This window comes from Pseudoliparis swirei, chromosome 22 (assembly GCF_029220125.1).
Source record: "Pseudoliparis swirei isolate HS2019 ecotype Mariana Trench chromosome 22, NWPU_hadal_v1, whole genome shotgun sequence".
In the NCBI taxonomy this organism is placed as follows: domain Eukaryota; kingdom Metazoa; phylum Chordata; class Actinopteri; order Perciformes; family Liparidae; genus Pseudoliparis; species Pseudoliparis swirei.
In genome coordinates, this window is record NC_079409.1 from 13,345,778 (window position 1) to 13,362,911 (window position 17,134).

At 43.5% G+C, this 17,134-nt stretch overlaps 2 protein-coding genes across 3 annotated transcripts; both read left to right on the forward strand.

Annotated features, from left to right (window-relative positions):
- Positions 1-482: 482 nt before the first annotated feature.
- Positions 483-9,571, forward strand: fam189b (family with sequence similarity 189 member B). Its single transcript, XM_056444633.1, has 15 exons — positions 483-502; positions 1,535-1,820; positions 1,914-1,970; positions 2,687-2,794; positions 2,947-3,063; positions 3,388-3,495; positions 3,663-3,823; positions 3,906-4,005; positions 4,074-4,146; positions 4,357-4,672; positions 4,774-5,135; positions 5,221-5,262; positions 6,521-6,696; positions 6,850-6,996; positions 7,583-9,571. Exons 2-15 carry the CDS (start codon positions 1,587-1,589, stop codon positions 7,826-7,828), a joined length of 2,247 nt encoding a protein of 748 aa, XP_056300608.1. The 5' UTR covers positions 483-502; positions 1,535-1,586; the 3' UTR covers positions 7,829-9,571.
- Positions 9,572-9,936: 365 nt separating this feature from the next.
- On the forward strand, positions 9,937-14,659 carry fdps (farnesyl diphosphate synthase (farnesyl pyrophosphate synthetase, dimethylallyltranstransferase, geranyltranstransferase)). 2 transcript variants are annotated; one of them, XM_056444251.1, is made up of 10 exons: positions 9,937-10,054; positions 10,473-10,628; positions 10,718-10,858; positions 12,013-12,093; positions 12,212-12,334; positions 12,405-12,493; positions 12,584-12,656; positions 12,745-12,822; positions 12,909-13,043; positions 14,022-14,659. In XM_056444251.1, the coding sequence occupies exons 1-10, from the start codon at positions 10,052-10,054 to the stop codon at positions 14,220-14,222; spliced, it is 1,080 nt and encodes a 359-aa protein (XP_056300226.1). In that variant the 5' UTR covers positions 9,937-10,051; the 3' UTR covers positions 14,223-14,659. The 2 variants fall into 2 exon arrangements, with proteins under 2 accessions (XP_056300226.1, XP_056300225.1); XM_056444250.1 differs by lacking the exon at positions 9,937-10,054 and having other exon boundaries at positions 10,219-10,628.
- The last annotated feature ends 2,475 nt before the right edge of the window (positions 14,660-17,134 follow it).

Sequence of the window (17,134 nt, forward strand, 5' to 3'; positions counted from 1 at the left end):
AAGACCAAAATAAAGATATGTTGAAATAGTCAGACAGTTAAAGAGCAGAAGGGGGCTTTGTATCTCAAGGACAATAAAGGAAATATGTATGTTGACACACTGTTAGTTAGGTCGAAATTAGACCAGGCGCCCCATCCCCTCATTGCTGGACGAGCTGTCAGTATGTCGCTAGGCAACAGCCCTTTTTTTCCAGCATCAGCACCAATACAGTAATCCTTTCCAGCATCAGCAACACCACAGGAATCCTTTCCAGCATCATGGCCACGACGGTGTCATAGACTGTGAGTGCGCGCGCTCTGCCGCATCTTCAAGTTGCCTGCACGTCATGCGTGCCTTGTCATCACGCAGGGCAGGTTTCGGTTTGCAAACACGATACATTCCTTCCCCAGTGCCAGAGCTGTAGCGAGGACCAGAAGAGGAGACGCGGGCAGCAGAGGGAGGGGCGGATTAAAAGAAGAATTGCAATTAAACGTGGATGGATTTGGAGATGTCCCGGGCGTAGGTAGGACACGGCCTACGCTGTTATGTGCATGTGACGTCTGGTGGAAGGCAGTGAGGTGAACGTCCGGCATACACACAAACACACGGGCCGAACAGGATGCCCGCGTGACTGCAGGGAGGAAAGAGGCGGCGGAGGAAGGGGAGGAGGGTCGAGGTGCTTGTGTAGACCACCGCAAAAGCCCCGAGGTGAAGTTGTGAAAGACCGAAACCTGAGAGGGAAGCATTATCCTATCCTGACTGCTATTTTTAGTGCAGTTTGAAAATCGATGGAGCATATTTTCTTCCTGTTCACGTCGAGGTAATTAGTGTCGCTTACCGAGCGAACCGATGATCTTGGGCTTTTGATCTCCACGCCGCCTTTTTCTTATTCGTGACAGGATGAGGACCTAACATATGGTCGCGGGAGGGGAGCGCACATGTTCGGATGTTGCTCCTCCTGATTGGACATACGGACTGACTGGTTCATGTCATCTCTGCTGGGGGTGAAACAACGAGGGATCATCAGCTGCTTTCTCTGGGATGCTTTAACAGTTTGCGGCCTGCTCGTTTCTTACCGCAATGCCACTGGCGAGAGGTGGAAGGCAGAAGATGGAAAGGAGGGAGCAGCACAAAGCAAATGAATGTATAACAAAGATGTATACGTTGCAAAAACTAGCACCATTTTGATTGTGTTTCAGTCAAAGAATGCTAGGCTACGATAGTGGCATGTGAACTGCATGGGGCTGAAAGAGACACCGTATTGACTGAAGCTATCTTCGTATCATGGCTGAACCGTCAATTGAGATGAGTACGGTGGCTGTGAGTGTGTAGTGGCTGCTCAATTCTTAACTTTCTGCTGACAAAGTTCTTGGACTCACTCACTGGACTACAGTGCGCACCATGGGGCATTGCGCAGAACCTATGGCAACTGCCAGTGGGAAGCTTGGTGCATAATTTTGACAGAGTGGAGCTCTGAAACCAGCATTTATGTCTCTCCCTCTTCTACTTACCTGCACTTCTACCCACACAACTGAACTTTGTTTTATGAACTCAGAATAAGCGTGAAACCTCTCCCAGCCTCCTCCACACACGCCAACGAGCCTGGCATGCCTTCGCCGTCGGACTCCAGCAGCGTGGCTTCGGCCTCGGGGTCTCGAGGCTGGTCAGACAGCCGCAGGGGCATGTCAGGCCGGGGGCCTGGTGGGGCACGGCTACTCCTTTACCTAGGGCTGTGCCACCTGGGCCTGGGGGCCATGGTCCTGGCCTTCTCTTTCACCAGCATGGCCTTCACCTCCTCTGCCCGTGTGAGGCAGTCCTGTCCATTCTGGGCTGGCTTCTTTGTAAGTCTAACTCTGACTTGAAACCTGTTCAGAAAATAACAGCAGAGATCCTGAAGGCGGTGTTTTTCTGATGTACGTGGTGTCTGTTTGCAGGTGGTGGCATCAGGGATAGTTGGCATAATCTCATGGAGGAGACCCCTGACGCTGGTGGTGTGTATATTTTAATCTGATCAAATAGGTGTAAAACCATGTATGTCGTGCAGCGTTGCTGGATTACCAACATGGTTATGAGAATCAGAAACATGTATTAGCTACGTGTGTTAGACACACGAAGAATTTGACTTGGCGGCTGGTGTGTACACATTAGACAGACAAACAAAACACCAACAATCAAAAATAATCAACAGTCAACATATCAAATAAATCTGTTCATGAGGGTCAGTGGGGGTCAGAGGGGGACCGGGGCTCTGTCCTATGCACCACTTAAGTATGATAAAAAGTGAAGGGTTGAGAAAACAATCTCATCAAAAGGTGTTTTGAGTGTTCGATCGTATCACATGATCAACATCGGCAGTTTGGAATTGTACAAAATCAAATAAAAATGTTTTCATAATTTTAAGGGTTTTATATTCATGTTGGGTTAAAATTTGAAGTGGATTCCGAAACATCAGTTGAAATGTTATGGCTCCTGCTTACTGTTTATTTCTGGACTTATATTTTGTGCATTAATGTATTGATTTTGTAAAAATTACTCCAAACTAAGAAATCCACAGTTAATCCATCTAAAAACCAGTCCTGGCACTTTTCCTCCTCCTCTCTGGCTGAAGGTTTGATGATTAGTGAAATCACCTGGCTTTGTCTTTGGTTGATAACACACGTTTTTAACTCCCATCCAAATCAAAACATGGCTCGGTGTTTCCCCGCAGGTGTCGCTGTTCATGCTGCTGTCTGCAGTGTGTGTGATCCTCAGTCTGGCCGGCTCAATGCTCTCCTGTCAGAATGCACAGATGGTCAAATCTATGCTCACCTGCCAGGTACGCTACATCATGCAAGTGTTGTTTTCTGCAGCCTCGTGCTGAGACGATGCCTTTAGATGCATTGGGAATGTGTAAGGAATAATTGTGAATATGTTTTTTAGTGTGCCGTTTCACGCTTACCAATCCTCTGTGTATGGGAACATGTGTAGGTGGAGAATGGTCTGTGTGTATGTTGTGCGCCCACTCACTCCTGCTCCATCACAGAGGAGGAGACCCTGGTCCTCTACCTGAACGCTGACTGCCACTCAGTCAGACATCAGCTAAAGGTGGGTAGGATGTGTTGCTAAATTTGAGATTGTAACACTCAAATTAACCACTAAAGGGTATAGGTTCACTGTCTGTGTTGAAATAGGATGATGGCCCTCATATTAACATTGAAACCGTAACAAAGTACCTGTTGACTTCTAAAGTTAGTTTTTATCCGGACAAAATGATGTCTTTTTGTTACTATCCTCAACAGAAAAACACTGTCCGGGGAAAACAAAAGCTGAAACATTGTGAACCTATCTTAAACATATTACATATTTAAGTGAAAAAAAATGCCTTTGTGTTGTCAGATTTTGATTTTCTGATTGTGTATTTCTCTAAAGGACCTTTTGTTCAGTGCATGTGGTCTCAGCATTCTCTCCACCATCATCTGTACTCTGTCCACTGTGACCTGCAGTATCCACATATTCTCTCTGGACCTTGTGCACCTGGTGAGTACAAACACAGCACGTCTCACATTTTACAAACTGACTGATTTTTACAAATAGCAACTACTCAGCAATAAACTATACTGCTGCACATTTGAGGACAGACTTTATACAAATGTTGTTGCGCATCACGTCTAACTGTTGACGTGTGTCCCATTCTCCCTTACTAGCTGGCCCCACATCGCTCTCGTTCAGTCAACCCAGAATGCACCACTCCTCAGGACGCCTTCCTGACCAACATCATGGACTTTGAGGAGTTTGTCCCACCTATCCCTCCGCCCCCCTACTACCCTCCTGAGTACACTTGCAGCTCTGAAACAGACGCTCAGAGGTATCACACCTAAGACGTATTATTATACATCCCTTGTGTGCAGTATGTAATGATGTTTGATATCTTTTGTATTAACGTCCAGCATTACCTATAATGGCTCCATGGAGAGCCCCGCCCCTCTCTACCCCACTGACTGTCCCCCTCCTTATGAAGCTGTGATGGGACAAAGAGCTGCAAGCCAGGTGAATGAGAGTGTGTGTGTGTGTGTGTGTGTGTCCATTGCTAATCCTTCTCTATTTTGACTGTCAAGGCCACAGTGTTTGACCCCCAGGGCACAGAGCTGTCTGGAGACAGAGGAACGTCTGCTGCCTTCAGCGGAGAAGGTGAGAAGGTGTTTTATAGTTTTATAATGTGAATAATGTGCTAAAAAAAGGGGGAGATTATTTTGGATACTGCCTCAGAATCAGGTAGTGTATATTTTGAGCACTTATAACTGCTTAAGTTAGATCTTTGTTTCAAAATGTAATACCTAAAATCATGAAATATAGTGTCACAAAAATACTTCATAATAAAGAGTTGCCTTTCTTTATTAGTGTCCATGGAGAGTGGCTCTCTGTTGATGTCAGAGATTGTGGATATCCCTGATGACTCCTCCCCCTCTGAGGATTCCTTTCTGATGGAGGTCGGGCTGAGGACCCACGGGGAGAGGGGCAACAGGAACGTTGGTGAGGGGGGAGACGGGGGAGACGGAGGAGACGGAGGAGACGGAGGGGAGTACATCAGCTTTCGTAGTCCCCTGTGTCAGACTCCAGAGAGTCCTCTGGCAGGAGGACCGAGAGCCAGGCGCTTCCTCAGAGGAGAGAGGTCCAACTCCTGCTCTTCACCCAGCACAGCGACCGCCACATACAGGTGAGAACGAACACACACACACACACACACACACACACACAGAGACACGCACAGACACAACTCATTCCTGAGGTATTTTGTGCTGCCTGTGTGCCCTGCAGGTCTCCAGTATTGCGTCGGCAGGCCATGCTAGCTCGTAGCTGTTCCCAGCTGGAAGCTATAGGGACATCTCTCTCTCCACAGCAATCCTCCAGCCCAGAGTTTCACGTTTGCCCCTCGACTCTGTCACGCCCAGAAGCTACCCCATTCTCCTCTGCTCCTCCCATTTCATCCCCCTCAGCCGCCAGCGAGCAAAGCGGCGGTCAGGGTAATGTGTCCCCCCTCTTGGGCCAACCGCTGTACCTTCGACGAAGGGCCGGGAGGAGTGAGAAGGATGGAGAGAGTGTGAGCAGGGACAGAGAGGGGCTCGTACATCTTGTGAGGTCACACAGCGAGCCAGGCATTGGCTCCTCGACTGACACAGGTACGTCAGATGCAAAAAGCTGTTCATCACCTGCATTACCGTGTCAATGTCCATGACATGTCCTTGTTTTCTTTCCTCTTCTCAGTTGACTTTGGCACTGGAGGCAGCAAAGTGTCTATAGACACAGGTAACCGCCAATATCTACAGACCTTTAAAATGTGATGATCTGGTGTTCTTAACCCTTGTGTTGCCTTAGGGTCATTTTGACCCGAATCAATATTACACCCTCCCCCCGCCTCTGGGTCATTTTGACCCGATTCAATGTTTCACCCTCCTGTTACCTTTATATTTACTAACATATTTTACCCTTTGGGTTCAATTTGACGCCAGCAATTAAAACCTCCAGAAAATTATTAGAATTAATATTGTTTTCCAAGTTTAAGTGTGAGACACTTTATGTTTGTTTGTTGACTACCGAAAGAACACCGACATTAAACATTGAATGGGGTCAAATTAATCCAAAGGCGGGGGGAGGGTGTAATATTGATTCGGATCAAAATGACCCTAAGGCAACACAAGGGTTAAGCTCATATCCTGGGTTCAAATCTGGCATTGTTGGACAAAATTACCGCGATGCTCTCTTCCTTTTGTTCTCTTTTCACAGTTGACTGTCCAATTACATTTTAAAAAGTCCCAAAAGAAAACTATTCAAAGTTGTTTGGATCAAACGTATTTCTAATAATTTGCACTTGATTGCCATCATTTATCAAACCATCTTAGAAACCAGCACAGATATAAACATCAGAGGAGACATGCAGATCTGTCCCTGTGTGCATCTGATTAATGATCTATCTTTAAATTAGCAGTAATGTGATAACAGGTTGATAAATTAGATTCCGCGGTGGAAACAATATTGTGCCTCACCAGTTCCTCATGGAACATAGCAAAGATATCAGCAGTGGTTTCTTTGTTTCCTTTTTCTAATGTGTACTGTAACACATTGTAGTGACAAGACAACTGATAAATACAATTCAGATCTAGCACTTCTGGGCCTTTTGGCCATTTTCTGCTGCCTGTTTACGTATTCTAAGTGTATGATTTTTTAAATTTCATGTCAGGTATGTGTTTTGTTTAATTTCAGTTGCCTTCTCCTTCCCCCTTTATGTAGTTGTGCAGTTAGCATTGTTATTTTATATTTTTTGGGTGGTTTAATGTGCTTTTATTTCTAGTCAAGCGTTTGTTCTTTTGGCCAAGGCTCTCCCAGAAGTTCAATTTAAGCTTCTGGATTTGGATGAGGATGAGAATATGTGCAATCTGACTCCTGATATTCTTCATCTGGTGTTATGTTTCTCCTCTATCCCTTATACAGATGTAATGTTGTAAGAGGAATTTGTTGAATGCGAATGAGAAATGTGTCACTTTCTTTCTGACTCCATCTCTCATAGGTCCATCTTCTGAGGCGTGTCTGTTGCCCCGCTCCTCTTTGCCTCCTGCTGCAGCTCTGCCAAGCAAAGGCAGCATGAAAACAGCCGCCATAGGGGTGGAGGTTCCCTCTAAACCAACCCCTACCTCACCACTGCGTTTACCTAAAGACTGCCACCGTTCCCTCGGAGACCTTAAAGTTAGTCTGAAAATAGTTAATATAGAAGCGACAAACACCTAAAATGACTGTGGTTAACATTTACCTTGGACGTCTTGGCAATAGCTGAGAAAGCCATTGTTTGATTGGCTCATTTCATCTTCCTCTTCATTGATCAGTTTACTTCTCCTTCAGGTGACTCGGGGTCTGGTGGCTCGCTTCCTGCAGCGCTCCAAACGCAACCTATCACACTCCTCCGAGCATGCTGGGAGCACCGGGCAGGGGCCGAAGAGGAGGAGTGGCGTTGAGGGCGCTGCCAACAACCACCTGCCCTTTGAACAGGTATGACGCAAGTTCTAATTAGACTTGTTTGTTACCTTTGCATTGAAAATGCCGGAAGGTTATGTTTTGATCGCCGTGTATTTATTTATTTATTTGTATGCGTGTTATTCGCAAAACTCAAAAAGTATTGAACCGAATCGCATGAAATTTGGTGGGATGATTGTTTATTATCCGGGGACCAGTTGATTAGATTTTGGGATCGATCGGGTCAAAGGTCAAGGTCAAAGGTCATGAACAGGTCAAAATGTTCTTGAATCGCATGAAATTTGGTGGGATGATTGGTTATTATCCGGGGACCATTTGATTAGATTTTGGGATCAATCGGGTCAAAGGTCAAGGTCAAGGTCATGGAAAGGTCAAACTCTTTTTTTACCATAGCACGATACATTTTTGTCCAATTGGCATGCAACTAATGCCAAAATGTTCATAATTCAATGCCCAATCTTGTGATATGCGAAGGTATGCACTCTACCGAGTGCCCATTCTAGTTTCCCCCTAGCTTCAGTTTACAACGTCAAAATAATTCAGTGTTTCTGCAAGTAAAGCCGCTCTTTGTCTACATTTGTTGAAATAAACTGATCTTCAGGTGTTGCTGACCCCTTGGAGCAACAGCCGAAGATACTCCAACCATCACACCCATCACCCTCATCGCCGTGGACACCACCACTCTCATAGTGACAGTCGACACAACCGGCACCACAGCAGTCTGGCGCCAGAGGGGATCCACCTGCGCAGCTGTGGAGATTTAAGCTCCTCGTCCTCAGCATCACTTCGTCGATTAGTGACACCGCATGGGTCATCGGGAGCTCTTTACTCTGAGTCTGCACTGTGAGGAGAGGAGGAGGGGAAAGGAGGGATGGAAGATGCTCATAAGTTGACAGAGTTGTAATGAAGATGGAAGGAAGGCAGGCTGAGGAAAAGTAGAGTCTGAGGTAGTTCAGTGGAGATATCTAGTGCTTCAAATGGGAAGGTTCTCCCTCCTTTTCCTCGTTGTCACCTCCGTTTCCTGAAGCTAACTGTGCAAATGGCCTTATTCAGTGGTGCTCTTTATCACTCTGAACATCAGAGCTCACACGATACTGAGCAGTGTGGTCCCTGTTCTAACAGAATGAGTCCACAACTGGCTTAAACAACCAACCAGATTCATCTTTCCGCTGTATTCGCCACCCATTCTCCCTCAATACTGATCTGGAGACATATTTTCCTCAAGACTGGAGGCAGAACTCAACAAGCATTCATGCTACAACAACCAATTACGCAGATGTACATTCAGTCTGTTACATCATTATGGGTTGCAATCGGCTTCTGGCCCTTTTGTACATTGCACTTCACCCACAGGATCGCTCAGAGATGTATCATAGAAACCCTTATTTTGTCTTCCATTAATTAAGTCAAATGAATCTTGATAAATATAGAGTTAGCTGAGTGCTCTGACATGGAAACCGCTTCACTGAGTTGCTAATTTTATCTTTTTATCTTTTTCCACGTTTTTCCATCTACACACTGGCCTTAAAAAAAGGCAGCCAGCATTTTTAACATTGACATTAATGCATGCCACAGACACGTGCTAAGCGTTTGAAATGTATATTCTGTGAGTGGCCCCTGGACGCGGTGGTTTGATTTGCATACGTGCATGTTTCGCTACAGCCTCCCGAATACAGCAGGTACCTTGTGCATTGGACCTGACCGTCTGTGTAACTACGTAACATGTCCTCAGAATGTCTTATCTGCATGTTTTGAAATGCTTCTTATTTTTTTTCTCTTGCATTTTAAATGTGTGTGTGTCAATAGATATAGCTAAAGGGGAAGGTCAGAGTCAAGGATGCACAGTGCTCCCAAGGTTTTCGACCAGATGGCTCCAAACATGCCTCTGCATCCTGATTTGATTTAGGTTGGGTTTGAAAATGTTTCGAGTGCACAGGCATATATGTGACACTAGCTAACGCAGCCGGATCCTGTAAGATAAGTGGTGTAAATTGCACTGCGACTGAAGAGTCTCTTGCAATAAATGTTGGTATTTGTTATGAGGCTGGGCTTCACACTATGCTTTGGCACAGTTCTCTTTGGACTTTCAGGGGTTGTGGATGGGTGGCTAATAAAACAAACAAAACAACTTGGGGTGCTAACATTGGACATATGATGGGTCAGGCAGCTCTGGAAACGGGGTAATGAGTATATCAATATTTGGGTTGAATTGGAGTTTTTTTCTTTGGAAAGTATTTTTGATGTGCTCACAAAGTGAATGAATTAACTCTGATATTATAAAGGCACATTTTGGATATACTCATGTATTTGCCAAATTTTAGAAATGCACACGCACACACACCTGCACACAGATGCAGGCACACCCATACACTCCCTTATTAAGGCATTGAGCTGTATTTCTACCTCCTGTCTTGCATTAAACATTATTTATTTGAAGAAATGTATATCTGTATGGCAGGCTTAACCGGCGAGAGCCTTGAAACCTGAATAATAAATGTATCTAAATATGAAAAGTATTCCAGATTTTAAATGCAGTGTCAATGGCAAAACTTTTAATGCAATGTATTTAAAAATATGAAATAAATGATAGAAAAATACAAATACATATGTTGATGTTTTATACCGATTCTGAAAGGCAACATCCCAGCAAAGGTTCGATGTTCATTCTTTATCTCGGTTTTTCTGCTTATTCTTAACTATGACTAGTTATAATAGTTAAGGCTCACCTCTTTCTCAACAAATCTCATCGCTCCACCTTAACCACACCTCTTCTTACATCCTATTGGTCAGCCGGTGTAAATGACCATCCTGGTTCGATGGTACTGGCCAATCAAACGCTCGCTGTCAAATGGAGCCTTCCAAAGTATCCGCCTACACGCACAGGACGCTGGGTAATGCTGTTCTGCTGCTTCGTATTAAAACGGACCGCAGCACAACGGCAAACTCCAAAGTGTACATCCGGTTTAACGAGACGTTCACAGACTGCAGTACGACCGAGGACGAAGAAACAAGAAGATAAACTAATTATATATTGTAAATCAACAGTTAGGGATAAGAGGACAGCATCATTATGGTATGTATAGGCTTCTTTATGAACACAATAATAATTGCATTCGGTGTGATATAGCTAGCTTTGTGAACAGCCTGGATTGAGCTCACGTCATCTTCTGTCACCTCTGAAGTAATTCACTTGATCTAATCCTCGCGCGCGAGTACTGAGGGTAATGGGCTAAGAGACTATGATGCTATTAGTTTGGTAGTTTTCCTCCACCGGAACAAGTTTAACGTGCTCGGTAACAGCTGTAGGCCAGTCCCACAAGCCCAGCTGGCTGACGGTTCGTGAGGAGGTTATCACGGTTGGACGGTAGAGAATGAGACGTCTGCTCAGCTCGGTCATTAAAGCCCACAAAACAATGCGGACCATGTGGCTCGCCGTCTCCCCGCGTCACGTCAAGAGCGCGTCTGTTGTGACGGGCGCCTCGTCTCTCCAGGGGGACGCGGTCTGCAACGGGGCGCACGGCGACACGACGACGCTGCTGACCGACCCTCAGCTGTTTGAAGACAAGTTCGACGAGCTGGTGACGGAGCTTTCAGAGAAGGACCTCGTTGACCCCGCGCTGACTGATGCTCTGACCAGGTTTCGAGAGGTAAGTTATGTAACCTAGGTCGTCTTCTACAGAAGTACTTCTGACACGCCTGTTTCAGTTATTCCCATATGCGTATTTTCCCCTCTCAGATTTTGGTGTACAATTCCCCTGGAGGCAAGAGGAACCGAGGACTGTCTGTGATCGCTTCGTTGAGGGATCTCCTCCCGCCCACTCAGCTCACACAGGACACCGTGCAGCAGGCTCTGCTGGTTGGCTGGTGCATTGAGTTGGTAAGGACTGTTGTCTGTTAGGGATAAATCTGGCAGTATTCTACATTTGTGTTATTGCAAATAAATCCCAATAAAAGGCTCAAAACAGCATTGCCAGTGGAGCTTATCGCTAAACAAAATGCATCAATTAGCCACATCTTTCCACTTAGTGGCAAGTTTCTTAATTATGCCAGGCATTGTAGTTTGTTTTGAGTCAACCCCACAGACACCATCCTGATGCTGAACACTAAATATTTGCTCGTGCTCCAAATTCTTGAATATATTCTCAATCAAATGCTAATTATTTTCCTATTTGAGCAACAGTTGCTACTACTACTACTACATTGCTTAGCTTTTTAAGAACATTACTTATTACCTTCGCATAAAAAATGCGGAAGGTTATGTTTTGATCGCCGTGAATTTATTTATTTATTTGTATGCGTGTTATTCGCATAACAAAAAAAGTATTAAACCGAATCGTATGAAATTTGGTGGGATGATTGGTTATTATCCGGGGACCATTTGATTAGATTTTGGGATCGATCGGGTCAAAGGTCAAGGTCATGAAAAGGTCAAAATCTTCTTTTTACCATAGCGCGGTCAATTTTTATCCAATTGACATGCAACTAATGCCAAAATGTTCAGAATTCAATGCCCAATCTTGTGATATGCGAAGGTATGCGCTCTACCGAGTGCCCGTTCTAGTTCATACATGTAGATGTGCATGTGTGACCCCTCTTTAAAGATGTGTGTCTTCGGTAGGAACAAATGGGCTTGGGACCGACTGCCAGACGGGTCGGGGGGTGTCATAGTATTGTGTGTTCTGGGCAAAGGACGTAGAAAGTGAGGAAAGGTTCATTATTACCTACTTCAGGCTCCGATTGGTCCGATTTAGTGTCACTACTGTTGCGATCCCATCACAACATGGTGTCTACTTATACTCCTAAGCAATAAATTCACACCCTTAAATTATTTTTGGATTTCTTTTCCACCCCAGCTCCACAAATTCAACGTTTGACTTTACAAAGTCAGATTTGTATTTATTCCTTGTCATGTGCTGCCCAATGTGTCGCTAAAAAAACCTCACAAGCACAGACTCAAAATGAAACTTTGCAAGGTGTAACATTCTCTCTCTACGTCATGACGTGTAACGACTGTGTCTCTGTTGCTTGCAGCTTCAGGCATTTTTTCTGGTGGCAGATGATATCATGGATGGATCTGTGACTCGGAGAGGACAACCCTGCTGGTACAAGAAGGTGAGACCAGATATATTCCCAAAAAAAGAGACACTACAATGTTGTTTTCGTTGTGTGATATTTTATCTTCCACCACAAATGATGCGGCCAGCTTTTTAATCCTGTCTTTGTTTTTAAGGATGGAATCGGTATGGATGCCATCAATGATTCATTTCTCTTAGAGGCATCAATCTACAGACTGCTTCGCAGACATTGCAGGGATCAGCCGTACTACGTTCACCTACTGGAGCTATTTACTGAGGTACTATATCTCCGAATTGATTACAACACGCATTCACACAGGATTCTCACTGAACCTCTTTTTGTTTCAGACATCTTTCCAGACCATGCTGGGCCAAGCTCTGGACCTCATGACTTCCACCCCTGGTCAGGTTGACCTCAATAGATTCACGATGGAGAGGTAGTGAAGATCAATCCAAAGTCAATTTGCAGAGCTGGATGTTGTTTACATAAGAACATGGTTGTCATTTTGCCTCTCCTTGTCTTCCAGGTATAACGCTATTGTAAAGTACAAGACTGCATTTTACTCTTTTTACCTCCCAGTGGCAGCTGCGATGTATATTGTGAGTTTGTTTATATTTTACACACATGATGAAAGGAAAGTAGGAGAGTAATGTTCTAGTCTTTCTCATAACTACTTTACTTCTGTAGGCAGGAATCAAGAGTGAAGAGGAACACAATAATGCCAAACACATCCTACTTGAGATGGGAGAGTTTTTTCAAATACAGGTAGTTACTGTTACACGTCTTCCAGCTTTCACGCAACACATTGAATGCTGATGAGTTAATAATCACCAAATGTTGATAATTTGCAGGATGACTACTTGGACTGCTACGGAGACCCTGCTGTGACAGGAAAGATTGGCACAGACATCCAGGATAACAAATGCAGCTGGCTGGTGGTGACGGCGCTGGAAACCATGACTCCTGAACAAAGAGCAGAGCTAAAGGTGAGACGTTCGAAAAACAACCCTTTCTGTTCAAATCTACTGATATTATTTAGCTACAAACTATGTTTGGAGTTGTATGCATGGATTTTGTGCGTCACTCAGAGTAACAATATAATCTACTATACATTTACTGAACGGGTTTCCATCAGAGAGCATCTATTAATACTAAAACATTAAAGGACCAATGTGTAACTCTTTGGAGGATCAATTGGCAGCAATGGAATATAATATGAATATAACATTTGTATGTAGACGTACCGATGTTTGTACTTCAAGACACTGTTTGCGTCCTGAATCTCCACAAACCCTGGAGACACTACGTAGCTGTACTATAAGTAGAGATGCAACCTATTACATAACATCCTAAATAGAACTGGCCACCACTTGTGAAGTGAATGCAGGAGAATGAGGGAGGGAGAGGGCGACATCTAGTGGTGGATTGTTACCATTGTTGGTACAAGTAGGATTTCTTTAGTATTTAGTCACCTGAAAATATGAATCGTCATTGTTTTGTTACCTTAGAATGAGCCGTATCCTACACACTGGCCCTTTAAATCATGCATACTGGCATACAATCTCTGTTCTGTACATTTTAATTTGACCTGATTTTCTTATTTGAAGTAAGAGACCTTTTCAAAAAACGGAAGAAGGGACATTATGGCATACATAAAGTCTTACTAAATCCCACAATAAGAAAGTCTGGTCACTTCCAAGATGTTGTAGGAAAAGGGAGATCTTTAAAGAGAACAAAAGGTTTTTACAGATACTGTATGTCATCATTAGTCCTACATCTATATTCAAATAAAAAGTGTTTCACGATACAAACAAGTGTACATTGCAGTAATAGGAACTTTATTTATTATAAAATAACAGTGAAACTATGGTTTTATGATTCAGATCGTTTGGCTTTCTAGGAATTCTACTACTCACTCGCTAGTAAATTAGCAAAACTTAATATATTCTTCCCCTCTTCCTCAGGAATGCTACGGGCGCCACGACGAAGCCTGTATAGAAAAGGTCAAGGCATTGTACTGCACCCTGCAAATGCCAATGTTGTACCACAAATATGAGGAAGACAGCTACCAGCGGTTACAGAAACTCATTGCCTGTCATGCTCAGAACCTTCCTCACTCAATCTTCCTCAACTTCGCCAAGAAAATCTACAAGAGGAACAAGTGAGAGGGTGGTGCGTCAGCCCGGTTCCCTTTTGACTCTGGTTTTGACCCTCAGAATAACTTTGCAGTGGTTTGTAGATACTTGGTGGCAAATGTCATCAAACAGTCTCTCTTCTTTTCCCCAGACTACAGTAATGATCCCAGGTCATGATGTAGCGTGTCTTCAGTTGTTTCTCCACTGAAGAATTATATGAAAGTCTGACACTGAAATGATACACGCAAATACAATTAGATCGTTGAAATTAATTAAACTTTGTAGAAGTAAATTGTTATTTGAATTCAGTCTAAAAGGAACATGCATGACAGCAGATGTATCCTGTCAGGGGACAGAGGGCCAGACCTCATTAGTTATCATCTGATTCTATATATGTTTCTATTGCTGCTGTAAAGTCTCGACTGCCATGACTGTTAGTGCTTTTAATAAATAATGTATGAACAGTATTTTCCTCTTTATCCTTTTGATGTGTATTTGTGTGTTTGTTGTAAAGCACGATAGAAAACTATTTGTTGATTAACATAATAATAATAATATATACAGTATGAATAGAGAACATCTTGCAATGGGAACAAACTAATCAAACCAGAGGCGTGAAGAGGGGAGAGTGAGCTGCTCTCTTCCCACCACCCGACTTCCCGTGCTCTCGTCTTGACCATACACACTTTCATCTACATTCTTGTAAAGTTTTGGGGCTGCATGGTTGCGACACTATCACTGATAACATTTTTGGATTTACAAAATGTCACTGTTTCAAGCATCTGGATGCTTTTGTTTGTGATATATTATAGTTACCTGATTAATGTGTCCCTGGGCAATAATACAGGGCATTTTGACTATTTAATGACATCTTATAGATCAAATAATAATCGATTTATTATAACTAAGAATGTAGTTGACAGAGTATTTGATAATAATAAAAAAAAGGAAGCAAGTAGTTGGCTGTAAGGGAAGATTGTTGGTTATTTTCTGTGCTATGGGATGATTTATGAGGAAACAAGGGAAATGAATGATACTCCTCCTTTCAAAGCTAATTCTTGTGAAAGAGGTGAAGCTAAAACAAATGACTCAAGATAAATTGAATGTGATGATAAGGCAAGTACGGGGTGTGGCTTGGTTGGGTTTGGGGGGAAGGGAGGGGGGGGGGGCGATGGTTGGTGGAATGCTCGCGAGAACACAGGTGCCGAGGCTCTCCCTGTCTGGAGAGATTCACGTTCACACGGACTGATGCGAGCGAGCCCGACGAGATGGAGACCTTCATCCATCTTCACCAGAATCTGACCGTGAGTCAAGTCCTCGTTCATTATCGTACTTTATATATGGCTTTTAAAAAATTAAAGATAAACCTGCAGAGCCCAGTCGGGTGAGCAAAACGACCCCGCACGGAGGCTGCGGAGATGTAGAAACATGCAAATCCGCTCTCAGCGATGCTGTTACTTGAATAATCGTGAAGCAAAATGTTTTATCATGATCGGTTTTAACTGGAATCGACATATTATGTGTAATATTTGAGTTATAATAAGGGCGGATGGGCCTGTATATCAGGGCGATGCGGATGGATCGCCCCTCCATCCCTCCCTCCCTCCCTCCTCCTCCCTGACTCCATCAGCTCTGTCGGATCAATACTTGCAGGGTAAATACTGAACACGGGACGGGTTCAATTACATCTGACGATATGCCGTCTTTTGGTGTTATTCCAAGGCTTTGGTGGCTCGAATGCCATTCCGTCGAAGGCCCGTGTGTAAGCAGCTGTGGAGTGATTCATGCTCCTCAGTGGAGTGAAGGGCACTGAGCACGAATATGTGAGCATAGCCTTCGGTCAGCTTTTAAAAGGCAGACTCGGTGCTATTCATTGCTGCCTGATTTTTGTTATGCTCTAGTTAAATGTTTAGTCACGTGTTTGTTTTTACGTTATTTCTTTTGATCTATTTCACTGCCTCTTCTCAGCTTGTAAAGAGGGATTTGTTCAGATAGAGACTGCAAATCAATGCTCAGTGAAGCTGAACGTGACTGATAAGGATGACAAGTGGCAGTTATTAAGCTATACATCAGCTGACTATTATTATCATCTAGGGATCATTGCATGAGATGTTTGTTTGTGTGTGTGAGTTTGCATTTGAATAGATAGATAGATAGATAGATGAATGGAGCCTCTGAAAACCAAGGAAATACAACAGATAATAATATTATTAATATTTTTTATTATTTGTCTGAAGGCACCTCAATGTTTTCTAAAAGCTGTACAGTATTGCTAAAAAAAATGAAATATGTCTAAGGGCAGCAACTAACAATTGCTTCATTATCAACTCCGCTGTCCATAATTTTCTTGATTATTCAAATATCTACCATGTCAGGATAGTCAGAAGAACCATCACAACTGCAGACCAAAACGCAAAGATATTCATCATGAACATTTATGACAACAAGCACATTTTTAAATTTGAGAAGCTGAAATGAGAGAATGTTTAGAATTTTGGCAATTATCAATAATTAAGCTGATACACTTATTGAATTTGTAAATTGACGAATAGTTTCAGCTTGAAATATTTTCCTTAAGTGGTGATAATTGATAATGTGTTCATATCACTGCTGTTGCCTCCCAGGACTTATAGGCTGTGATAATTATAAAACAAAAAGTCCAAAAGCAATTGTGTTTTAATGGCTAGTCCAGATGATGAGTTTAATTTAGTCATTATTGACTGTGTCTTTTTTGATGTTACAGGATCTTGGGAGTTAAGCCAAGATGTGACCGTCACGGCGAGTTATAGTTTGGATCTGTCCTTTACGACACTTGTTTCTATAGCAACAGAAATATCAGAGCATCCTAAAAAGTCCCATTCCCACAATGCAGTCCTCTAGTTGCTCCTCTCAGCCTCCGAAGCCACGGCGCTTTGACGTCAGCAGGCGGACCAATGCTGTAG